The sequence below is a fragment of the Penicillium diatomitis genome, assembly GCF_028827545.1.
Source record: "Penicillium diatomitis strain IBT 30728 chromosome Unknown utg000002l_segment0_segment0, whole genome shotgun sequence".
Classification (NCBI taxonomy): Eukaryota; Fungi; Ascomycota; class Eurotiomycetes; order Eurotiales; family Aspergillaceae; genus Penicillium; species Penicillium diatomitis.
In genome coordinates this window covers 2,030,186-2,055,817 of record NW_026623174.1, presented here as the reverse complement: position 1 = coordinate 2,055,817, position 25,632 = coordinate 2,030,186, and the positions used below count along the sequence as shown (strand labels likewise).

The 25,632-nt window shown below is 52.2% G+C and overlaps 6 protein-coding genes across 6 annotated transcripts; 4 read left to right on the top strand and 2 right to left on the bottom strand.

Annotated features, from left to right (window-relative positions):
• Positions 1–1,184: 1,184 nt before the first annotated feature.
• On the bottom strand, positions 1,185–2,122 carry N7539_001827 (GNAT family N-acetyltransferase; the record flags this gene model as incomplete). Its single annotated transcript, XM_056931430.1, has 2 exons — positions 1,185–1,421; positions 1,457–2,122. Coding segments are annotated over 2 exons (903 nt in total), but the record flags the coding sequence as incomplete, so codon positions are not given.
• A 1,534-nt stretch (positions 2,123–3,656) lies between these two features.
• N7539_001826 (Tvp18 family protein) lies at positions 3,657–4,211 on the top strand (the record flags this gene model as incomplete). The annotated part of the gene is made up of 3 exons (XM_056931429.1): positions 3,657–3,715; positions 3,765–3,857; positions 3,911–4,211. 3 exons carry the CDS (start codon positions 3,657–3,659, stop codon positions 4,209–4,211), a joined length of 453 nt encoding a protein of 150 aa, XP_056793460.1.
• Positions 4,212–7,219: 3,008 nt separating this feature from the next.
• Positions 7,220–10,137, top strand: N7539_001825 (Aim21 family protein; the record flags this gene model as incomplete). The annotated part of the gene is made up of 2 exons (XM_056931428.1): positions 7,220–8,138; positions 8,210–10,137. The coding sequence occupies 2 exons, from the start codon at positions 7,220–7,222 to the stop codon at positions 10,135–10,137; spliced, it is 2,847 nt and encodes a 948-aa protein (XP_056793459.1).
• Positions 10,138–11,230: 1,093 nt separating this feature from the next.
• On the bottom strand, positions 11,231–11,767 carry N7539_001824 (ATP synthase subunit H; the record flags this gene model as incomplete). The annotated part of the gene is made up of 4 exons (XM_056931427.1): positions 11,231–11,371; positions 11,415–11,497; positions 11,600–11,681; positions 11,741–11,767. The coding sequence occupies 4 exons, from the start codon at positions 11,765–11,767 to the stop codon at positions 11,231–11,233; spliced, it is 333 nt and encodes a 110-aa protein (XP_056793458.1).
• A 1,043-nt stretch (positions 11,768–12,810) lies between these two features.
• N7539_001823 (transcription factor SUA7) lies at positions 12,811–13,863 on the top strand (the record flags this gene model as incomplete). Its single annotated transcript, XM_056931426.1, has 1 exon — positions 12,811–13,863. The coding sequence occupies one exon, from the start codon at positions 12,811–12,813 to the stop codon at positions 13,861–13,863; it is 1,053 nt and encodes a 350-aa protein (XP_056793457.1).
• Positions 13,864–21,744: 7,881 nt separating this feature from the next.
• On the top strand, positions 21,745–25,378 carry N7539_001822 (DUF1765 domain-containing protein; the record flags this gene model as incomplete). The annotated part of the gene is made up of 3 exons (XM_056931425.1): positions 21,745–22,715; positions 22,791–24,368; positions 24,433–25,378. The coding sequence occupies 3 exons, from the start codon at positions 21,745–21,747 to the stop codon at positions 25,376–25,378; spliced, it is 3,495 nt and encodes a 1,164-aa protein (XP_056793456.1).
• Between the last annotated feature and the right edge of the window lie 254 nt (positions 25,379–25,632).

The following is a 25,632-nucleotide window of genomic DNA, read 5'->3' as shown; positions in this document are numbered from 1 at the left end:
ATTTCGAGTCATGCAGTTCCCTAGACAGGACGACCGGCGAGACTGGGAGCTCATGATGTGCTTTCGGAGAAGAACGCGATGCTTGTCCTTAGTCTCACCTTATACAACGAATGTTTGGATCTTGAAGCCTGACAGATATACGCAGTCGTATTTCCTTAATTCCAGAGCAATCCGGATGGAAGTGGTGCCAGATCAAAAGCTTCCCGTGGTGAGCCTTGCCCACAGAAATTTGGGCCAAAATTCTGAGGCAGTCAACCTTTGACGAGAAGAAAACACCAGGTTGGAAGATCTTTCGAAGATCCGCTACAGTATCTATGCCCAGTGCTGTACAGTGTACAGTTGTATACTCCCTGGCTTGTCAGAGAGAAGTCAATAGGTTCACGCTGTGTGTTGCGCAGCTCCAATGAAATTAATTGATGGCTCGGATCAGCAGTTCTAAAGTTGACAGCCGGTGCCCGTTCAGAGGCTTTTTATGTCAGTCTGGGCCGGCGGGGGGGGGGGTCTCCTAAGGCTTGGCTTTTGCTCTCCACGCTCTGCTTAATTTCGGACTCGTGTAAGCATCCACCATCCATTTCATACCATGGGTCTATAGGTACGTCAAAATTATATACACCACAGTCATACCTGTATCATAGTATCATAGTAGTGTAGTGCAAGCTGTCAGATGGTGGGAAGCTTTGAGCTCAGTCTTCTAATGGTAGGTAGGATCGAAAATAGTAATTGTAACCGGGGTAAAATAGATGGATGGAACGACAGAACATTCATTAATGTCTGGGTTTAATGGACTCCAACGGCTTTCTTATGCCCGATGGGCTGGGTTTCCATTTCGTTGAAGATCGATCAAGCACCAGCGGCCTTTTCAAAGTCGCTATACACCTTCACTTTGAAGGGCATATCTAAGATATGTGAGTCAACGGAAACACTTAAGGTTGCAGGCCATCTAATCTTCCGTCACTCCCATTTTTTCCTGCAATGAAAAGGGGCTCTCTATGAAGCGGAAAGGAGCGATGTAAAATGACTGGATCACATCAGGTAGCCGCGGCTTTCGACGGTGTGTGTCGGCTGTCTTCAAATGTACCTAAGTATGCACGTCTCCTCGACAATGGCTATGAGGAGGATATCTGGCGGCTGGCCTCTTCCATATTTCTTACTACACTCGTGACATAACACATCATTGATACCGCTCAAGTATACCTCGTCCATTCTAATGATACAATCGACTTCTTCCCTCCGCCCCTGCTCTCCGAGACCGAAGCCCAATCTTTCAGGGTATGTCCACGCACGAAACCGTTCTTTTCGAAAACCCGAATGCTGCCCGCGTTGTCTTCAAAGGCCCAGCACCTCAGCCGATGGACGTTCATTCGAGGTACAGCCCAATCATGAAGGATCGTCTGTATAACGAGGGTCATAATTCCCTTTCCCTGGTGGGTTGGACTTAAGAAATCTAAGTACCTACGTTAATGATCGCAGGCTCTTGTGCACTCATGCTTTCGGGAAGTGGCAGCGTACCTCCGAAGCTCCAGATGATACTCGGGTCTCCAACAGATAGATCATCGTTCACTTTCTTGGCATGCTCTCTTTCCGGTCCAGTTTTAGGGAAGTCTTCGAAGCTTGAGCGAGCGAGCCGAATTTCGCCAATGAGAACATCTTTGAAGGAGCCTTCATAGCCCTTCTCCGATTCTACCACCTCTCGAATACAGGTGAAAGGACAGATGTCAAACATTCGCGTTGGCGACTTGTGAATCGTGTGTTCATTTCCTACTTCGGAAGCCGAAGCATTCATACTCTGCTGGTCGAGCTCTTCTCGCAAGGCAGCCAGCATGTCTTGCTGTTCTTCACAGTTGGCCTTGATCCACTCCTCTGCATGAGAGCGTGTGTATGGGTACGGAGTGTTTTGCAAGTTCAATGCAATGGCAGGATCATTGAGCATTTGTGTCAAGGCTGCGCTTGTTTCATCAATGCCCTCCGCCCGATGCGGCGTGATGATGATATTTGTGTGAGGCTCCGGAAGCCTCAGATACGGCTCACCATTCGACGAACGATATTGGAGGACCATATCGGGTTGCTGAGGTATCCCTGTGGACCCAATTGACAAGAGGTGAATCACTCGGAGTGAGGATACCTACTTAGAAGAATGATTATTTTTGAAGATCAGGGGAATTCCAGTGTAAATATATACATACCAACATGTTAGTGCTTACCTTACGACGGATATCTATGACTCACGCGGCCACGCCTGGGATGATAGAGTGCCAGTTCCAAAGCTACAAGTACGAACCTAGCTTGCTCACAGTCATCAAGTGAGATAATTCGAAAACAAAATTTTTTAGTGAGTCTCACGACAACTTGTATGGACTAGCGTTGTAAACAATTGGACATGCTTCTGGGAACTTCACATTAGAAGCATGAACTCTGCCAATCCGCAGTGTAGGTGGCGCTGCGCTCAGTTCCGATCCTGCAGAAAAGGTCATGTACGCAAAGATTTAAACCTTTTCATTGAAGAAGGCAAGATGGCCGAGTTGGTCTATGGCGCACGGTTCAGGTTCACCTGGTCCAAACTTCCGTGTCTCGAAAGGGGCGTGGGTTCGAATCCCACTCTTGTCATTTTTGTCGCAGGCTGCCATTCCACTTGTACGCCTCAGAAGATGTTACGCTCACTCGGTAGTAATATGGATACGAGGCGTCCACGCGAATGCCTGAGCTGGGCTCTTTTAGTATTTGTTTTGTTACCTTATCACACCTATATCGGGGGGGGGGGGGGGGGGGGGGGGGGGGGTTTATTCGTACCAATCTTCTTCAACCGCTAGGTTTCCCCATTCCACGTGCACATGCTGCTGGCCGGCCGTTCTTCGAATAGTCAATACTCGCTGACCACATCCGCCTCATACGCAGTATACAAGAGCTTTGCTGTGCTCGATACAACTGAATGAGATGAGACTGCGACATGTACTTGCGCTAGGCTGAAGCGTGGTACATACGTATACTAATTTGTAAAAGCAATAGTCGATAAAATCATGTCAACGATCCCTTTTGCTTCAGAAGGATCAAGGAGAGCATTATCCCTCCTAGAGGATCTGGGCTTCTCAACTCTGTTTCTAATTGCAGATCTATTCAAATTGTACCTCGCACAGCTTATCAAAATCCAGTCGCGGGTAACCTTGCTTGTTCAATGGGCACAGCCCCAGTTTTCCCCGGCGTGGATGATCGGCAGAGTGGCAGCTCCGGCGGGTGGCTCCCGCTTTGTTTTGTTTGCGTTTCAACAAATTGACCGCCCGGTGCCGGCTAGGCAGTCATCTGTACACCTCTTCTCTTTCACCCACACCACGCTTGAGCTTGCTACCAACAGCGCCCCATACCTCCAGACTACATCAAGTCCTGCGCTCGAATATCTACCTGATCGAAGAATTAGTTGCCCATCATGACCCTAGCTGAGGAGTTCCAGTCAAGAAACTTTAGTATGCATCCCTCCATGCTGACGTCGTAAAATGCGACAATCTGACCACAACTAACTCGGCTTGCTTTCTTCAAGGTATCTACGGACAATGGTTAGTGACCCGCTAGGTCTTCATGACACCCTGTTCGACTGATGATATATCATCCGTCTTGACTTCTGGACCTTGGCCGTGTGTGTTGGGGAACGACTGTCCGAGGCGCCAATGTTGTCTGATCCGTTCGTAGCACCGCCGGCAACAATGGGCTATGGAGATGATGCCGGGTGCGGAGGGGAATTCAACATATTATTCGTGATTCTGACTGTTCTTTAGGGCCGGTGTAGTGTCTATGATCATGTGCTTTGCCCTTGGCATTGCTAATATTTTTTCGCCTCCTGTTCGAATCATCTTCTCCGTGATCTGCCTGTGAGTTGCGACACCCTGCTTTCGCGTTCGAAGCCACAGTCTGACAGTTATAGTGCATGTTCGTTCATCATTCTCTTCATTGAGGTCCCTTTCCTGCTACGAATTTGCCCGACTTCCGCCAAGTTCGATGCCTTCATTCGCCGCTTCACAACGAACTGGATGCGCGCTGCTGTGTATGCCGTGATGTGCGCTATCCAGTGGGTCAGCCTTGTCACCGGCGCCTCGAGTCTCATCGCCGCCGCGGTTGTCCTCTCCATTACCGCGATCTTCTACGCGCTGGCTGGTGTGAAGAGCCAGGAGTTTGTCGGCAGCAAGACCCTCGGTGGTCAAGGAGTCGCGCAGATGATTGTCTAGTTCGGGGGGGGAGAGGTTGCTCTGAGGCGGCAATTCCGATGCCTTCGCTCGTGCATTATCTCGTTTGACGTAACGCCTATACCCCTGATCATTTGGGTCCCTGATGGGATCTTGATCTGCCTCGATGTGAAATTCCTGTGTTATAGCAGCCTTGTTCAAGGCAAATTGGAACGTGCTACGGTCTTGTCATTGTTGTGCTTTTTCGTTTCCTTGTACTTGTATGTCTAGTCGGTTCCTGTGTCTCTCACTGGTGACACGTCTTGGGGCTGTGGAGTTTGGATGGTCGGCATTTATGTGCAGACATGCCTGGAGTGACTACCTTGCACGACACGTTAAGTGGTGTGACACTGAATACTATCAGCCTAATTGTGCTCTCTTCCAGGAAGCCAACTATGCGCAAACTCGCACCGTGTGCTTGATTGACAACCCTGGCCATGGATGGGTTGGCAAGTGTATCGTGGAGACGAGCAAACCTATCCTGTGGCGTTCCTTCACTTCAGCCCGTCTCTAATTACTCGTGTAGCTTATTTAATTAAGAGCCGACTGATTCAACGCCTGAGTTTTCAATGCGATCAAGTCGAGGGAGAGATAGTAGTGTCATTATCAAGTATGACTGAGAGATGTGTGAAGTACCATCACTGGTGGATCGATTGTCAGCAAGCCTTGGCTTAAGACCATATTGCCAAAATTGCATCGGATGTTCAACAAGTTGGTAAGATGGCCGAGTTGGTCTAAGGCGTCAGGTTAAGGTCCACCTTAGCATAAATTCCTGATCTCGTTTACGGGGCGTGAGTTCGAATCTCACTCTTATCACTTCTGAACTATTTTTGTGTTTTTGCCTGTTTCTGCGGGCGTCCCCGCCGGATCGGTCAAGAGTCCGCAGCTGCTATGATGTTAAAGAGCATGTCGACGTGTGCGGACTCCGGAGAGCTAGGCGCACACCTTCTATAAGTACCCAGGGACCGATAGTGGACGACGCATGTATATTGTAGACCCACGATGAACGATCAGCTAATGAGGCATTGCCAATAGGTATCAGAATTCATATTAGACAATAGACACCTACTTTCCATACTCGCACTAAGGTCCTTGACTGGAGCCCAACCTTGATGTGCAAGGGCTTTTTCCGTTGCGATCAAAGATGTCCACCATCGATCGCAGCCCATGCCCTTGACCTCTCGGGCTGGTCCGACCTGTGATTATGCTGCTCAGCATTCCCTGGGTGGATTCCGTACCTTATCAGTAATGGTTAAGCTGGAGGTGAACGGACCCTCTTATCGGCATGGAAGACGACCTCCCAAAACTCGGTCTCTGTCACCGCCTCGACGACAATGGCGGCGATGCATGGAGCCCAGGAGATCTGCAGAGTTTAGAGTGCACGCCATCCACGCTATCAATGGAGTGGATACCAATGGTGTTCCAGGTATTCGGCTTGTGTAATCGACGGCCCATCGACGAGCGGTTGCACTACATGTGCTGGATCGTCCAAGAAATCCCAAGTCCAATCTCAAAGTGTCCATAGCACAACTGACCTGGAAGTGTTCTCTCTTGCGGTTCATGGGTTGTTACTTTGTTAGTAGACCGCGGCATGGGCAGCAGAAGGACACCCAAGGCCAGTGGCCACAAGCCCCGCGCCGTTACCACAAGTTCGGACCCACGGTCTAGCCACCGTAATAGTGTACTCCTTATTCACCTATCGGTCGGATGTCCCTATGCGAGTCGAGGCGACACCTATCCCTGCACGCAAGCTCGAGAGGGAAAGGACTCGAACCACGACGATAGGCTTGATTAGCCCGGAGAAACCGATGAATCCCATGACTTTGACCACTCCACTTGGCATCCCAAGATGAGGCATTTGGTTCCAAAAATGCCGCAAAGAAAAACGGAAATGGACGGGCAGTCTGTCCAAATCAGGATTCAACTGAAACTGGCTGCTGAGTTTGTTGGTCAAGGTAGACCAGGGAGTGCATCTGAACAGGCTTCCAACTCGATCGGAAGGGGGTGACTGGGAAGCTACTACTACGTATAAGGTAGAGTTGTTGGAGGTTGAAGAGAGCGAGAGCGATCTTTATCTAGTCGCCTATCTTATCCTCTCTGCGCCCCCAACCCACAGCTAAGGTACTACTGTATGTATAGGAGCAGGGTACGGTTTGCGGTGTACTTTACTACTTGCACCACAACTAGATTGGGGCCGAGAGTAACCGTAGTGTCACCAGATGATCGAAGGCCAAAGGTATTTGAGACCCGAAAAAAAAACAAATAGAAGGAAGGGTGTACAAAGGATCAGGTAAGATGCACTAGTCAGCCAATTCCACTGTTCTCACAACCTAGAGCATACACCCAGTCCTAAAGGGTTGCTCGCGAGTGATTTTCAGAATCCTCGCCTTGTGGCAGTGGGCGGGCGCTGGGCTGGACCACAGTAGACGAGTACTGAGAGTAGATGCGGTCAGGCCTCGTCACGCGCCGGGTGGGTCACGGCAGAAAGGGACATACATCATCCGTCTGGGGGGTTGCCCAAGTCCAGCTTCAATCGCTGACGTTGTAAACTTTTTCTCTATCGTTTTGGCCCACCCTCTCGACTCCCACACATCAGACACACCGTCATTCTTCCCGTCTCCCATAATCAGATCAATTGCATCTCAACCTGGAGTTGAAGTTGGCTCAATCGATCCCAGGTAAGCAAATCGTGCGGATTCCGCTTATCAGTCAGCTCGGAATCTCCCCTCCAATCCCCTCTCCCCCTCGCCATGCCCTCCCCCCCCTTGGGACTGCAGCTGTATCTCCAAGGCGCTTTAGCCCCTTGCATCGATGCGTTCAAAGCACAGACGAATTGATCGGCCCAAGTTGGTCGGCAGGAAGTGCGGGAGAATCATCCAGCTGTCAGAATCCTGGGTCTTGCCGAACGTGCACGAGAGGGAGAACCCCGGCTGCTGGGGCCATTCTGCAAATGCGGAGTGGGACGGTGAAACTGAACTCGATGTATTAGGAGCCTTAGACCATCCGCCATCATGTCTGCTCAAGCCGCTCCGATCATTCCCCCTCGTCCGGCTCGATCGCCTCAACCGGGCACTCTTACAGAAATGCCAAAGATTCCTCCCCGTCCAAGTCGCCGCTCAGATCGGTCTGTCTCCCCCATGCGAGACAGCTATGCGCCGTCTCCATTCAACGAGTGGAATGGGCCGGGCATGACCCGCACAACGTCGAACGACCTCCCGCCTCGTCCACCCAGTGTCACCATCCCCTCAATCGGAGAGGAGGGTATCGAGTATGCCGACCTGAATGTCGGATCCATGGCCGACAGCCACCATCCGGCACCAACAGAGACCCGTAACGTTAGCAATGACCTCAAGATTCACGCACCGCGCCCGTCTCTGCCCACCTCAAGTGCTAAAGCAAAAGTGCAGGCGGTCACCCGCACGGATTCTCGACAGGCGGCTGCTGCAGGTGTAGGTCGCGAGAGCCTAGACTCTCCAGCATTGGATGAGCATGATCGCATTCGCCGTCCATCGAACTCTCGAGCCGGCGGCTCCCGCCCCGAGTCTGCGGCTTCGGACCGTCGACTCTCCGCCCACTTTGGCGAGGAGCAGGGCTTCCGAGTTCCCATGTATCCCAATGCTGGAGATGTGCAGGCCCCATCCCCAAGCCCTTATCTCGAGCATGGCTCCCAGCGACAGGGCCGCAATCACCACCGTACTCGCAGTGCTCGTGATTCCTCCTTGCCTCCCGGTAGTTACGGCCTGCATGGTCATGGTGTTCACCACAACGACAAATTCGAAAAGGCTTGGTACGAAAAGCACCCGGACGAGTTTGTGAAGGAAGAGGGTCAATATGGTCCGGGCGTGGGCACTCCGCGCCCCGACTGGGCCCTGAGCAGTGATGACCTGAATAAGATTGTCCACGGACCAAGCCGCGCTGGATCCGGAATCGGTAAGAAGAATCGCACTCTGCATGGTTGATCGTACGGAGTCGCTGACTGACTATCCTTTCTTCACGTACAGGCACTTCACCCGCAATTGCAAGCACCCCCAACGAAGAAGTCGGGTATCTGGCGTCGGATGAATACACACATCGAATGGCTTCTCCCGAACCCGATGCTCGCCGTGAGCATCAGAACGTCGCAGAATCCCCGCTTCGACAGATGTCATTCCCAGCATCCGAGATTGAGCCCAAGGTTCCAGCTTCTCCGTTGCGTCATTCCCGACGAACCTCTCACCGTCCGGATGCCGAAGTGATTCACGTTGACGACCCAATGCACCCCGTTCACCACCCGGACGGCTTTTCTGCGACCCCGGCGTCTCATACCGAAACCCCTGACGCTCAGAATCATATCGAACGCGATGAGCCTATTTTGGCTGCCGATGAAGTCCGCCCTGGGTCTGCTTATCTGCATCCTGCGATCAGTCCCTCCATCGAGCACCGAGGAAGCTTTGATGAAGAGCGTACTCGTACCCCGAGTCTCTCCCACAGCCGCTCCAACAGCAGGTCTGCTGTTGCGAAGGGAAACCCAACATTGGTGCGCTATGATTCCCGTGACCTCCATGAGGATCAATCCACTCCCCTCGAAGATGTTGAGGAATACGAGCCTCTTTTCCCCGAGGAGGGCGATGCAAAGAAACCCCGTTCTCTCTCGGCTACCGAAAGATTCAAAAACCGCGCCGACCTGCTGAAGCACCGCTTCCCTAGTGAGGATATCTGGGAGGATACTCCGAACAGTCTTCAGCTCCATGCCACCGTCTCAACGCCAGACCTCCCCAAGTCCGATTCATCGGAACTGTTCGAGACACCCGAACAGGAAGCCGCCCGAAAGGCCCAGGCCCCCAATATTGATTCGCATGAGGTGGCACGTCACGTCTTGCAGGGGCCCAACAAGAACAACAGTGCCACAGGTCCTTCCCGACCCGAGGTGGTGAAGCAACGCTTTCCCAGTCGGGATATCTGGGAGGATGTTCCCGAAAGTCAGCAGCTAGAGACGACCGTCGAGCCCGCCAGCGAAGAAATTAAAAGCCCTGAAGTGCCCTCTCGGCCATCTATCCCTCCACGCCCGCAGAAGCAGGCGTCTGAAGCATCTGCCGCGGAGAAACGCCAGGCACCGGTCATTCCAGATCGTCCAAAGCCACAGATCCCAGCGCGACCAGCCCGATCTAGCGCGCAGACTGCCACGGAGCCCGGTGCAGGGGCCAAGGCAAAGCCAGCAGTTCCAGCTCGACCTGGCGGCAGTAAAATTGCAGCTCTCAAGGCTGGATTCCTCACTGATCTCAATTCACGCCTTCAGATGGGCCCTCCGCAGCCAAAGCCTCAGGAAAAGGAGCCTGAAGCACCCGTGGAGAAGCAGCCGCTCAGTGATGCGCGAAAGGGCAGAGCTCGTGGCCCCACACGGCGAAAGCCTGCTGGCGACAATGCCAGTGCCAGATTACCCCCCATTCCTGAAATCAAGATCACGGGAACGTGGAACGTCTGGTCTGTCGGTGAGGATGGTAACTTGACCGTGGGAAGCGAAGAAACTAAGCCGCCTGTTTCCTCGACTGAAGTTTCAGCCCCTTCTGTAACCCCTATGGCCCCTCAGCTTGCCAAGAATATTGCTGGCGAGCCAGCTGATCCTGTCTCGGAACACAAATCTGTGTCAGGTGAAAGTCCGTCCGAGGACAGTGAGTCGCAGAAAATCAGTGCCGCTCAGTCTCAGACTCCGACAGAAGTGCCAACGGCGACCTCGACGGAGGAGCCAGCGGAGCTTGAGCACGAGGCCTCAGATTCTGCCCTCGAGGCGACACCAGCTAAGACCAGCACCGAACCGTTGACCGCGCATGAAACTACCCCCGATCCTTCTACCAAATTAGGAGAAGCTCTTGAGGATCTTTCTGCAGCTGCTAGTGCCAAGCAGGTCTCTGAAAGCGGCACCAGCGCTCACCCTACCAATGAGTCTGTCTAGGCAGATCTCTTCGATGCGTTGTGTGTTTTTTTTTTTTTTAGCTGGGGCGGTTCCTGCCCAAATAATCCTCGTATTTTGCGCTATGCTTGATAAGACGCATCTTTTATGCCACCAGCTATTCAAACTATCTTTCTCAAGTTAACACGTGTTAATTGGTGCTTGATGTAGCCTTCCTCAGATTGCCGTAGCTCTGTTAGTTTATTGTATTTACTCTTCACGGCCATGATGTCGACTAACCCAGATTCACTCCGCCATCACCATCACCTGTTACACACACAATTGACGAACGACTACTGAGCCACCTGTTGCGTATCGCTTCGACTGCCTGCATAGTGAATACACCTTTCCATAGATCTTTATGCAGTTGATTCACACCCTTGAAAACGGTCACTGTGAGTAACGATTGCCAGACCCAGCGATCAAATTGACAAGTGATTTGTATACCCCGGTTGGTGTTTCTGGCATTATTACATCCGGTCTGCTTGGCACTGCCCATGGTCGTACATGAAGGGCCCTGGGCTCGGGCATAGGTGAGATCGGGTGAAGTCGCTTCAGATGGGCATATGCCATAGACAAAACAGTATCAATCTCATTATTATCAATTGTGAGTGATGAGGGAAAGGGCCCGATGCCGATGGTAGCTAGCCGGAAGTCCATGTGTTCTCTCATGTCAATTCAAGCTATCTCGCAAGTTCATTGACAACGATGGATTTGAAGTTCCCACGGAATGGCTTTGAGATGGCCTAAATAGCCACTGTAACAATCACGAGTCCCAGTCGTTCAAAAATCGGGCGGTACTCGGACATCCTTTAAGTTTTGAAGGGCTTCCATTGTCGATATAAGTCGTGGAACCGAGACACTAGGTAGGTGTATCCAACTGCACGCATCGCTTGCTTGCCATGAATAAACACCGCACAGGGCGCAGATGTATTTCTCATGGACTGAAAAAGAAAAAAGCTCAACATTTCAAAAAGTGGTCTAATTTACAGGCGTTGAAACCCGGAGAGGCGGTCAAAACTTTCAAGTGCCAGATGTATGCATGGCCTCTCGAAGTTCCCCAGACCTTGCCAAAAAAGGAATATATGAGGCGAATTTAGTGAGCGGCAGCAGCCTCCTCCTCATCTTCCTCGAACCAGCTCTCCTCGGCAGGGGCGGCCTCACCAGCGGCGGACTGGCCCTCGACCTCGACCTGCTGGGCCTCGTAGGCGGACAGCTCACTGGCAAGGTTGGCCTCCTCGGGGAGAGGGGGGAGCCTTGGGGAGGTTGAAAACGTGGACGTTGCCCTCGGCGTCGCTGGGCTTCACGGGGGTGGGCTTGTAGGCCTTGAGCTCACGCAGGTAGAGATCCTGAACCTGATCGGCTAAGGAAGGGTTATGCGAAGTTAGCCTTGGGGTCGTCGCAAATGTTGATTGTAGCAATGCAAATGACGATTCTCTTGTATTTCAGGGAGGCGAAGACATACCGCGACGGACAGCGGAGGTCAGGAAGGTGCGGCGAGCAGCGACAGGGACCTGTTGCCGAGAGGCACGGGTGAGGAGAGAGCGCTAGTGACTGCGTGTTAGTCGGCAATGACGAGATATTCTTGTCAAGTGCGTGAGCTCACCGAGGCCCGGAGGGACTGGGACATCATCTTGACGGGAGAGTGGTGAAGATGAGGGGAGTTAAGAGGGGTTTAGTGTCTCGACAAGATGGAACTGAGCCGGTCTCCGTGCAAGATGAGGTTGGAAACGACTTCTCTTCGGGATCAAATCTTGGCGCTGAGTCATCTGACCCGCTGCCCGTCCACCCCGTCATTGTCAGGCTTCCTAACGGTAGGCACTGAGGCAGTCGCACTAGGCAGGCAACGCTTCCCACCCCACGTGACCCAGGATTTCTCATCTGGCACCTGCCGTCTGTTTCTGGATGGATCGATTGTGGCCTTGACCAGGCACTCTCACTCCCCGTCCTCTCACACTTCCTCTCTCTCTCGACACACACCTCTTTCTCTTCCTCTCCGCCTGTCCTACCGGAGCTTCGACTTGTTGTTGCGTCTTTGCCTCCAGCATTTGCATCAACCCGTCAAGTTCTGCCACCCTTTTCGTGAGACATCTCTCTTACGGAGACCTTGACTGGTTCAACGTGGACGGACAACGCTGAGGCTTGGTGAAAAATCTCTCCTTTGCGCCCCGCACCAGCGCGACGTCTGAGCGAGACGGTTCCCTCACACTCCGGGAGATAGAGGTGACCCGTCGAGCAAAGCTGCGAGTCTGCGAGTAGTTTCGCCTCGGAAAAGGTAATGCCGCTTTCGCTTTGCACATCTGAGGGCCTGCGTGATGCCTGCGAGTGTTCCTATAGAGCATCTGGGCAGGATTTATGAACAGAGCCACAAGCATGTTTGGACCCGTGATCAGGACCAGAGTCATCGAGAGCTTGGCTAATTATCACTGCCCACGTGACAGTCTTACGGACAAAGAAACAGCCGTCGTGAGACCCGTCTGCGTCCCTCCAGTTCCCTCGACCAGTTGAGGGAGCTGCCCTGCTTCCCCCTCTCGCAGTCGCTACAAGTAAGCCGCCAACACGTATTCGCCACTTTTCCATCGTTATTACACTCGAAAGTATCGCATACCAGTGTCGCATAAGAACATCGTTGAGCGACGTAAAGCCCGCATCGAACAATTTGGCCGAGTGACAAAAATGGCGACAAGCTCCACCATGAGGAAGCCTGAGACGGCAGGAATTCCGTTCAGAAAGAATCTTGCGGCACACGTCATCTGCAGCGAGTGCAAGGAAGTGCCTCCCAACCTGGAATTCGATTCTCACCAAACCACCTGCGGTAGCTGTGGTCTGGTCCTTGGAGACCGTGGCATTGATATGGGATCCGAATGGCGCACTTTCTCGAACGATGACCAGAATTCGGATGACCCTTCGCGTGTCGGTGATGTCAGTAACCCGCTACTGAACGGTGATCAATTGGAAACTTCCATTGCCAGCGGTGCCACCGGTCGTTCGCGCGACCTTTATCGTGCCCAGAACAAGCAGTCCAACGACAAGCAGAACAAGGCCCTGATGCAGGCATACAAGGAGATTGGCGCCATGTGTGAAGGTTTCAACATCCAAAAGAATGTGGCTGACATGGCCAAGTTCCTTTTCAAAACCGTCGACGACGCCAAGGCCTTCAAGGGCAAGTCACAAGACGTCTTGATCGCCGGCTGCATCTTCATCGCCTGTCGCAAGTGCAAGGTTCCCCGTTCTTTCTCCGAGATCTTCGCTGTCACTAAGGTTAGCCGCAAGGAGATCGGCCGCATCTACAAATCCCTGGAGAAGTTCTTCACCCAGAACGACGAGGCCCGCAAGGCGGCTGTTGTTGCAAGTGGTGGCACCCCCGACAACGTGGTGTATGAGACCACCACCTCGACTAAGCCTAGCGACATGTGCAACCGTTTCTGCAATCTGCTTCGGCTTGGATATCCTCTCCCTCGTGTCTCTGTGGAGCTTTCGGACCGAGTTACCGCCTCTGGTATCCTCGCTGGTCGCTCTCCACTGTCGATTGTGGCTGCCTGCATCTACATGGCCTCTCACTTGATGGGACAGGGCAAGTCTCCCAAGGAGATCTCCCAGATTGTCCATGTCAGTGATGGAACCATCCGGGGTGCCTACAAGCATCTTTATGCGGCCCGTGAGCGTCTTATCGACCCCTCTTGGATTGAGAAGGACAAGGGCGACATGAGCCGACTCCCTGCGGCTTGATTGAGGATGTAGTCTTTCAGGGCACAATGGCCGTCGCTCATTCGACCTGCACGTTGCTCTCTTGTTTTGAGACTCCTTCTCCTTTTTGTTCTGCGTTCCTACTTTTTGACTCTCAAAAGAATTTGTCGGAAAGCTTTGAAAATGGCAGCTCGACTGCTGCAATCCCCGATTCCCCCCTTTGGGTTTGTTTTTTCTTGGCCGCCTTTGTCTCGACGTGGGTGTTGCCCACCTGACCAGCGGCTTGATTTTCGATCAGAATGTACATCATAGCGAGGTCTACTATCATATCAGCCTAAGCAAGCGTAAAGAGAAGAAAAGAAAAAAAAATTCGAATAAGTGTCTAGCGGCGGTGGATCCATTATCTCTCTATCGAGGTAAAATAAACCTGTCAAATCGACAAAATGTAATCTATGCGATGTGTAGGACCTAGGAATGGGCTCCATCTTGGCACTTTGAACCGCATCCCGGACGGTCAATACGAGATAGACGGACCTCTTGTCATCTTCATAGTGTTTGCAAGTATGTCATCGAATTATTGCGCAACTGACACCCAACCCATGCCGCAGGAAACAGGAACCGAGACAAATAGAGACATACGGATGGACATATCACGATACACGTTGTAGGCGACGGGCGACATAATAAAAGCAATGAGAAACAAAAACAAAAAGCAAAGTTAAATGATAAGAGTGAGATTCGAACTCACGCCCCGTAAACGAGATCAGGAATTTGTGCTAAGGTGGACCTTAACCTGACGCCTTAGACCAACTCGGCCATCTTACCAGCTTGTCGAACAGACAAAGTAGATTTGGTTAAATAATATACCTTATAAAATGTGAGCCGCGCTTAGAAATCTTGATCGGACCAAAGATGAGGCTCGTTGGTCTTTACCGAGATTGGGCACGGCCGGACCGATGGGGGCGTCGTAAAAGTGGAGCGAGGCTCGAACGAGCTGCATCTCTTGCGCCGGCGACGTGGTGCACTGCTGGCTTAGCCTGGTGGAGTGAAGTGATGGCGCGCGAGATTGTCGGATTTTTTTTTGGGTCTCGGGCATCGTGGCTCAGCAGATACCGGGTTGTTGGGGGGTTTTTTTTAACCATTTCAGTTGGGTGTTCTGGTTCACACCTCGTGTCCTGCACTTTCGACCTGGGAGTTTGTATGAAGCGTAGACCTCCCGTCGATGAATCCTTGATAGATATTTCGGATCCGGTCATAAGATCAGGTGTTTGTAGCACCTGGAACGCGAGTAATACGATGATGTGGTAGTCTTACAGCTCCATGAGTGGCGCGTGTACTGGTTGCAGGCATACGCTGCACTCTGCATATCGTACAACATCCATGGCCACCGTCCACTGGTCCAGACCCATGAGACCCATGAGACCCATTCGGTCGATATGCCATAGCAAGCTCGAGTGATCCTACATATGATCCCAAGTCGTTCAAGGTCGGGTGCTTCACTTGGAGCTGGCGGCTTCGAAGTACAGGGCTGCCGCCGAGACCCTTGTTCAAATCTTAGACTGACGGCACTCTAGCTCCAGCGCCCTTTCCCGTCGCTCCGACGTGACACTCACAGCGGCCACGGATGTCGCTGGAGATACAGTGATCTGCTGCTACCAGGTACTGCGGAGTGCGGTAGGTAGTAAGGTACGAAGGTACTCCACGAACTATATTAGTCTTGACCGCTGATGGCCGAGCCTCATCAACCCATGGAGAATTTTCATCTACTAGCGTCGGCAATCGTCACCCAGATGATTTCACTCATTGACATCCAGCAATAAGAAAAAAAAAAGAGAAAAAAGATCGCATTCTTTTACAAATCGTTTGAGAAAAGCCACATCGGTTTCATCATTCCTCACGAATTGTTCCGAGTGGGGTCCCTCGTCCTCGCTATGACAGGGGTTCCTGTCCGGTGTCTAGTGTCTAGTGTCTAGTGTCTTGAGTGTATACTGTATACTATCCAACATGAGGGCTGCCTTCCACGGTAGGACACTTACACTCACCGTAATCTCTGAACAATGGTACCATGTATGTAGTTATTTATTGTAGTAGCAGCTCTATCCGATCTCGACTACCCTTTTCCCTCCATGCCCGATGCCGTGTGAGGTCCTCAGCCAGGCCTTCACTACTATGAGCACACCCAAGTCTCTCATTTCCCGGCAGTCGCAATGCAGGAGCTATCCTCGCTAGTGTGATCCAGTCCGAGCAAAGTCACACTACTGTACTTGTGCCCCCCTTTTTTTTTGCGAGTAGTAACGTATCCATAAGAGTCCACAGTGATCGCTCACCCGAGGAATTCCAGAGCCGCCAATCAAAGTCTTATCGTGCGCACCGTTTTGGCCCTCTGCATATCGGAAAGGCAGGGCAGACGAGAGCGAGGGGATCTCTGGGCGATCCTCTAAGAAATGTCAGATCCTCCGCGTGAGAAAAAGAAGGGAAAAGTCTGTTGCCTAAGAGAGTAACTAGGACCAGGGGGTCGAGTGGTGCATCACTGCATCGCTGCATAAATGCATGACTACTGTCTAATATATATTATTTAGTGGATACAGGATGGTCTTACTGCTGGCGCATACAATGGCTGTGCGGCTGAAAACGAAGGACTGGGTCAGTGCCACTGTCCATTGTCCAAAGGTCCCTACATACAATTGGATATGTGGGTGCCGGTGGTGCTGAATGCCAACTCATCGGCGGCTGGCGCCACAGCCCGCCTCCAGTTCCATCGCTTTCCTTTTGTGGTCGACGCGATGTGGCAGGAAGAAATGGTGCGGGCGCGTTGCGATTGACATTGTGCTCCATTCATCTTATCCTCCGCTGCCGGCGGGGATCTTCCGCGGCGTTGCTCCTCCCACTCCCAGCACCGGTTGCCGACGAGTGCTCATGACTACGTAATACGTTGACTCTAAGCAGTGTGCTCAGGTGCTGAATTGCTGACTGTGCTGATACGCTCAGGTGCTCAGGTGCTGTGTCCCAGCCGTGTCGTCAAAGGCGCGTGCATAGACGATGACCATTCCTTATGATAAGACTTGTGCCTCGGTCGATAAGCCTACTTGAGTCTCTGCGTCTCGAGCAGCATGACACTGTATTGTCTACAAATAATGCCTCCACGTGTTGCATATCGGCCGGTCTCGATGCATCGGGCCAACCCGATTTAAGAATGCATTCATGGCATTGTATGCATGAGGACCTTCTTGACTGTTTGCTTCGTATGGCTTTCCGGCGCCGAAGAAGCCGAGGGCGCGGGAGTCGCGGATCTCGTGAAGCCGTTTGGCGACGATGGCCTACGGTGGAACATGGCTGGATGAAACCGATAAACCTACTCGACATGGGCAAACAGCTGTCTGCCTGGTACCTACGTCCTGCGTGATCCAGGAAGTTCTGACTCTACCATGTCGTCTCTAGACCCTCAGTCTGCCCAGCTCAATCGCCGTAGTGAGGTGGTGAGTCGTGAGTCGTGACGGCTGCTCGATCCCATTACGTTTGCATTGTCAGCCGAGCTGGAGCTGGATTACGACCCCCCCCCCCCCCCCCCCGATGATCTTCGTCGAAGAGCATATGGATGATTAGACTCCGAACCCAGGACAACGTGAAAGGGGGAACCCCCCCGCCAAGGTTCTTCTGTGCAACGGCAAGGACCCCCCATCCCATCCATCTCATCATCTCATCTCCGCAGCAATCATCATTGGCGCTCGGCGCATGGTGTGTGGCGCGTGGTGCTGGGAGCTCCCACTGGTCCAGCGTTGGAATTAAGGCTGGGCGAGGGGCAGTGCGCCAATTGATCCTTTAGGGAGAGAGGGGCGTTCATGTTGGAAAGGTCAGACTTGAGACATTGGAGACAGGAATTGAGAAGCAGTGCTCCATCACAGGCGGGCGGTGGTAGTACTACGTCTGATGTACTACTGTACGTCTTCGGTTGTCTTTTGTTCTCAGTATGGGGCTATTGTGAGAGGACAGAGTCGAGCACGACAGCTGCATGAAATATGGTGCCGAAGCAGCAGTAGGACCGGGAGGAAGGTGGTGGCAGTAGTACTTACATTCAATTAGGGAAGAGGACACGAGCCTTTGATTCTGGAGGTCCGAGGATTCGAAGGAGGGAATACTCTTGTTTTAGGGTTTGATGAGGCCGCGTACTAAGACCAGAGACGCTGTTCCTCAATAAGGGCGGTAGGCGAGAGGTAATGATGTGTACTGTACCTTCAACCTTGGCTGTTGACGGTGAGATGAGGAGATGGTGTTCAGTGTTCCCCAGTGACTGTTCACATTCTCTTGGTTATCTTATCTGGCCATGAGAAATTCTCGTTGACTGGGCAGTTTGCACAGTCGTTGTACTACTACTAGACTACTAGTACTCCTATTGTAGTGGACGGCTCATGATTACTTCATCTGTGCTTCACTACTAGCCTACTTGGAGATTGATTTCATCGTGTCCAAACTGTAGGAGAAACAGAACTGGTACCACCAATGGCGCTGGCCAGGAACCCAAATATTGGGAAATTAAGTTTCGAGTAGAGAGGGGCACCAATGACAACTGAATGAATTGGACAATTGGAGCCGGGCGATGATGGACGGGGTCAGACTGTCTCAGATGCGGTCGGAAAAGGTGTGTTTGTGTTTGTGTTTAGGTTTTTTTTTTTTTTTTTTTATTCTCCTGGTCCCGAGTCCCGACGCTCTACTACAGGTACTGGTAGTAGACTTGATTTGGTGTTGACTAATATGTTACTACTGGTACCTAGGAGTATAGTACTCACTCCGACTCCCCCTTCCTTAACGTTGCCCGAGCTCCAGCCCGGAGCTGGAGAGGATTTCGGGGTTGAGTAAGCGGATAGGGAAGAAGTTGGAACTCCAGAACTTGGCAGGACTGGGCCAGTTCCAGAGCTTCCCAGGGTTTCCAACGTGGTACCATTGTTTGGATGCGGTGGGCGTTGTCTTAGTCTGTAGAGGTGGTAGAGTTGGCACTTGGCAGTGGCACTGGTCAAATGCCTACACTTGTCAGTCAGTAGTAGTCAGTACTCAGTACAGTAAGGTCACTTATTGCTGTTCTCGTGATACTAAAAAAAGTCATTCGCGCAGCTTCTCGAGCGCATAGATACACTGCATGATGTGCCAGTCTAGCCGCCGTGACTGCAGTGTAGCACTCAGTGGCTGTCGTTCGTTCGTACGGGTAGACATGAACTTTTCGTCAAGAGGATAAGGGACAAGGCCTGAGGGTACTACTACTGCATAAGTGCATATTGCATAAGGTGCTCGGTCAAGTGAGTAGTACACCTGAACAACAGAGGTGGTAACTTCCACTTCTGGTACTTCCCTCGCCGGCAAAGTGACTACTAATAATCCCTGGCCCCAAGGGTTCCGACTACCCGAGCCAGCAATCCTGCAGCAAAAGCAGCTAAAGAGCCAAGCGAATTAGTTGAAGCCAGGACGAGAGCCACCCGATCTTGGGTGTGGACTGTGGATAAGCAGACTTACTAGTCTGGCACCTCCCACGTCATCTGCCGCCTTTGGGAGGGTTTCTCTCTCCCTGGGTGTTTGGGGGGAGTAGAGGAGGAAGGACGGAGAGACAGCTGCAGAAGGAGCAGAAGGCGCAAAGAGAGTTTGTCCGTCGGTCGCATGTCCCTCACCGGCCGAATACGAACTGTTCTATCACTCCTGATAAGTGACTACAATTATGATACTGTAGTACCAAGTTACCAACAGCATTAATCTCTGCATCGGGCTCACCACCTTCAGTTTCAGGTACGGTATTTTTTAATTCCATGCAAAGTACCCCTTCCAGGCAGGTCGCTGCATGATCGGGATTGCTGCTGTAACTTGTTAGGTACAAGCCGAGTCCCTGACTTTGGCGGGCAGGTACGTCCCGGGTCTCCCATCTCCTCCCGAATACCGCGCGGCACCGCGATGGAGCCGGTACCCGGTACCTGTCAGTGTACCTGTGCCTGTGTCTGTGCCAGTGCCATTTTGTCCTTGAACGTGACCTGATCAAAGATCAGATAGACTCGATTACCTCGGAGGACAGAACCACTTCAACCCTCCCGGAAGTCTGTAACTCATTGATGTATTTCTCTCTCCCTTTCTCATAGATCATAACGCCTCCACCGGCTCCGCCAGAAGAAACCGGGTTACAGCAAAAAGCAAGAGAAATTATACGGGCCCTCTCCACTTTTGCATTACAGCTGCCCTGGAGCGTCCCTATCAGAGTCTCGGCGCTTCGGAATCACCAACATCGGTGTCGCAATTTTTGCGAGGGCTCCATTTGGGATGGGAAGCCGAAAGGGGCAGCATAGGTAGGTCTACGCATGATAACGTTCATGATCCTGAGCATAGTCTTGGTAATCATCTCTTTTGTTGGCAATTACTTAGGTAGTAGTTGGTGCTATGTAAGGTAGTATGTGAGTAGTAAGCTGTGGTGTCGTAAACACTAAACACATTACTCTGACTAGTAGTAGGAGCACGGGTGCGATGGCCGTGTGTCCTTCTACTGTACTTCGTAGTCGTACTGTAGAGCCTAGCGAGGTTCAATTGTCGAGGATTGTCTGACTATCAGACTGCTCAAGCGATGAAAGTGAGACTGCTGGACCTTCTCAATGCCTTCAGGTTCACGGAAGCCTTTCGAGTCAGTTCGACAGATTGCACGCTGGTAGAATCTCCACTTCCCTCGGAACCTAATACCTTATTACTCAGAACCTAGAAGACGATGATGATCGAGGAAGTCGGATGGTGATGAGGTATGATGAATGATGTTTCTCTCGACCAGCTCCGAAGCATTACCCACTTGTCGTGCCTCTCCGGTCCCTCTTACCCCCAGGCGCCCCGTTCTCCCTCTTCTGCCGTCAGCTTCTCGAATAATCTTGTCTATCTCGTTATCTCTCCAACTTTCTCACACTCTTTCCCACGCTTGTTTCTCTCTTGTATTGAGCTCTCTCTCTCTCTCTCTCTCTCTCTCTCTCTCTCTCTCTCTCTCTCTCTCGTTTCTTCTTCCCCCTTCCCTGCTTCGAGTCCTCTTTCTCCTCTCCTCCCTTTTGCCTCATCGTCTGTTCTCGACTTTCCCCTGGTCCTTCTCGTGCTTCTTCTCTTCCGCCTCCCTCCTCCTCCTCCTCCTCCTCCTCCGAAGGGATCATCAGTCCCCACCCCTTCCCTCACGCCCGCAATACGCTATTATTTCCACCAACTGGTACACCGTCGCTTCCTCAAGATCATTGTCAACTCACCAGCATCTTTTCCTCCGAAATCCCTATTAAATCGTCTCTGGATCCTGAATCCCTGTTCTGCAGCGTCATATATCACCACTCTCCACGAGATCTCTGATCTTTGCATTCGCTCAACGTGAAACGCTCGTTATCTCTTGCTCACCGGCCGATCAGTTGCTATTTCGGTCCCCACGCCGCCCTTCCTCGCAATATTCAAGCTACTGCAGAGAAGACTGATCGATTATTGATTTTCGTTGACCGACTTCCTGCGCTGCAATATCAACTAATCTGCAAACTCCACCCTTCAAGAAAACAAAAAAAAAGAGCTCCGAACACTTGAACCTTGGCTTTCTGAGTGTGTGACTGGTCAATCTTGCCTTTCTCTCTCTCTCTCTCTCTCCGCAGGAGTCGGCCGGATCCAGTTCTGCTACAGTTGGACTTGGAACTCTGCTGCGACCTCTGTGAAGCTCTCACTGCCCGTCTCTACTCAGCAATGCTGCGCGCCTAGCTCGATCACCTCTCACAATCTCAAAAACGACGAAAGACCCTTGATTTTTGTTCCCCTGTGGTTGAAAGGAGCTGGTCTCTTCCCACATACCTTTCGCGCGTGTGTTTGTGATTGTGTTTCCACCAGGCAATGCTGTGTCTGCCAATTGGACTTTAGCCCACACTTGGCTCCCTCCTCAATTCTCCATAACAGAAAATGTCTTTGCCCTCTCTGCGGATATTGACCTCTGCTCCTACGACAATCACCACCACGACGAAAGATACGACTACGACCACGACCACGAGTAGGAGAAGTAGCATCTACCCTAGCGACGATGACCCCCTCATCACCCGGGCCGCAAGTTTCACCGACTTGTCAAGTCAATCGCCCACCTCGACGCCGCCCGGTCTGAGACGCACCTTCTCCGACTGCGCCATTCCTTCTCTCTCCGATTCGCCCACCAAAGAAACTGTGGCGGCGGGCAAGGATATCCTGCGGAGGACGTCATTACGTGCGAAGAAGCCCGAGAGATTCTCCAGACCGGTCTCACACTTCACCCTCTCTTCAACGGAAGATCTCAAAGAAACCGTTAATCCCCCACAGCAAGATGGCAGCGAGCCAACTATACCGGAAACGCGGGCTCCCGAACCTGTTGCTCGGCCCCTGAAAACTCGTTCCATGTCGGGCCGAATCGTCAGTTTGGCACGGAAACCCTGGGGATCAGCCTCTCGTTCTCCTTCACCAGCGCCCAAGAGATCCAAACAGATATTGGAGGAGCAACCGCCTACGCGCTCGAGCGATCAGCGGACTGATTCTACCGAAAATGGCGAGGGGGACATAACGCCAACCTCTCGTCGGCGATCAATGCTGTACAAGCGTCCCCGACGGCCCATGGTCGCAGTCGTCTCGAAAGGTAACTCAGATTCCCCGGATTCACCGAACAGCCCCTCGCAGTCACTACGGAATCGGACATCTCTCGAAAGATTCACCGCATCGCTCTCCATTTCCACCCCAATTCTTCCTCCGATGCCCAAGGGCGCAGCAAAGACCGTCGCCTCATACGTCAATATCGCCAACGATAGCAGCGTCAAGACTAGCAACAGCATCAAGAGTAACGACAGACTTGAGAACACCAAAAAGGACGAGCTGTGGGGCATGTTCCGGGGTCTCGAAGCAGACTTCCAAAAGTAGGTGCTTAGCAGCCGGAACTTCCTCATCACCGCTTCATGAAATCACTAACGGAGTTAACGTGGTTTTGTCAGGTTCCAAACCAAGTCCAGTGCATTGAAAGCGAATGTCATTCGCTCATCGCTACTTCCGTTTCTGAGTCGTCATCACCTGCACTCTTCTTGCAAGAACCTCCGACCCGAGGACCTGGACCGCAGAATCAACATTCTAAACAAATGGTGGATTGGCATGTTGGAAATGCTGAACGGCAAACACAATCAGTCAATTTCTGGCACCGACCGGCCAGTCTACCTGGAAGCGGTCGTGGGCATCATGAGTCGACCGGAGTGGCGTATTCCCTACCCCAGTACCCATCAAGACGGTGATCAGAACGATTCCTTGAAATACGCTTCCACCTCCGTGTCCGAGGCTTCAGACGGGTCTGCCTCCTCGGGGTCTGATTTCCTAGTCGAAAGCATCCATCACAATATCCGCAACATTTTTGTTCAGAATCTTGTGTCTCAGATGGTGTTTGTGGTTGAGCGTATGTCGATGAGACATGCACCTGCAAGCTTGGTGGCGTTTTGTGGTAAGGCATGTGCGTATGCCTTCTTCTTTTGCCCCGGAGTTGCAGATCAGATGGTCCGCCTATGGAAGACGCCTACGGCGGTCTTTCGTCGTCTCCTGGCCGAGACTCCCAAGTCTCCAGGCGAGGACATGCGTGCTTTCACCGATGAGCTTGCTTCCCATTTCCCTCTCGCGATTCGGCCCTTGGCTTTCCATTCCCACGCCCCTTTACTGCGATACATGCGCACCAAGCCCGAGCCACCCCTCAACACGACCAATATCCCTTGGCGTGGCCCTTGGATTGCAAGATGGTGTGGGCGTGACACCGATCTCTTCTTTGTGTTCTTGAAGTACATCCATATCCTCTACGCAGAATATACGCCGCCCGTCACGGCCAAAGAAAGAAGGATTTTCGCACCAGGTTTGCTCATGGTACACGCGCAACTGGTCGTTGCTATCGAGGATACGATTTTCAAGCAGTCGGTGCAACAGCCGGAGACCAACCACATCGCGGCCGCCATCACGTTTGATGACCTTATGGAGTCTCCTGACGTTTCGGCGGCTTCCCACTCCCTCATGAGTGGCCGAAACAGTCAGAGGCCGATGGCCGAAAATCGCTTGATCATTCTTCTTCGCGACTTTCTCTCCGACGCCTCCTCCGAGCCCAATCGTGCTCGACTGTTCTACGCTGAAAGCTTTTGTGGTTTGCTCAAAATTGCAGCGCAGCGTATCTCTTTGTTCGATCACCGGGCTTGCTTCCTTCTCTGTGATTTCTTGGAAGAGATCATTCCGATCGTTGCCCGATATTCGCAGTCCATCGAGACTCAATTTTTCGACTGGGCGTTCTGGTTGGATGTGTGCCGGCAGATGATGCAAAGCCATAATTCACTGACGGAAGTGCGCGCTCTGTCATTCCTCTACATTATATGGCCCACCTGGACCGCGGCAAACGACCGAAAGGCGGGCCTTTGCTTGGGTTTCCTGCTACATGAACCCGTCTTTTATCATTACTTTTATCACTGGAGCCCAATGGTGCGCGCTTATTTCCATCGCTTGCTGTGCTGGAGAGTGGGTCGATTCCAGGAGGACCCCTCGTCACTTGATTCGTGAGTAGTGCACCGCTGCTGACGCCATCGTAATCTGAGGATCCTGCTAACACAATCTACCTAGCCTCATATATGAGACGTTGTCTGATCGACTGCTGCGAGTATGGGAGTATTACATAGGGTTTCAATCCAAGGCCGCAGAGGGGCTCACCGCGCCCTTGTCCTCGGCTCCTTGTACTCCTGCGCCCGGCCGACGGATTATTATTATTCGTTGCGAAAATCAGCTGTCTCCGGTCAACCTGTTCGTCTCCTTCGACCGAGTCATTCCTCCGGCGCGGTCGGATCAGATCAGCCCACCCAGACGACCAAGCCCCTCTACTCTGACTGGGCCAGACACTCAGCTGCCCAAGCGGCGGTGGGGGCTACTTCGTTCCATGTTTTCAAGCTCGTTGAAACAGAACGAGGCCAGCGGTAGTAGTTCCTCAGACGACCCCGATGGCACCAGTGAAGATTCTGCGACCTCTCCGCAAAGCCAATGCGTGGAGGAACACGAGAAGACGCCGACGCCACCCGTGGAAGAACCTGTGCCACCCAAGATCACCCATCAGCCGTACTTCTTCAAATTCTCCCTGGAGTGGATGGATCGACCATGTTTTCCTGCTAAAAACAAGCGTCTGTTCAGACCGTGTCTACCAGTGGCCTCTCAACTCCATGTGCAGCAATGCCGGTCGCGGTCCCCGACGGCATCCGTTGATTATGAGACCGCATCTGAGACGGTGTCGACCGACGATACCTCGGAGCAAAGCACCACGCGAAGTGACAAGCAGAGTCATACTGCGAGTTCACACCAGTCTCCAGTCACTACACAGAGCTCCCCTGTGACGGAGCTCGCCTCAGTTTCGAAGCAAGAGTACGTCGTCGCCAGCAAGTACGCCGGTCGCGCGTTGGCGGAATGGGCGTATATTGTCTCCGAATGCGATAGTTTCTTTGCCCGTCGCCGTGACGAGGGCGTTCCCTCTGACCGCGCCGTGGAGACTCCCAGTCTTGGGGTCGAAAGCTTCCGAAAATAGAGTGGTCCGGCTGTTCTGACGACAGCCCAGAGGAGTTACCTTTGGAACACTGACAGACCATCTCTTGGGCGATCGACTGTGCTTGTGTTTTCCTCTCCTTTTCGGCGAATTCCCAGTTCCTGTTCCTTGCAGCCTGTCTTTGCCCCGGAGTATGTATTTTTGTGCTCCTACGCGCTATTTCTTTTTCTCTCATTTGTCGTTTTACATGAACATTGCAGCCACAAGACTTGGTATTGGCATGGAAAATCGGCGTT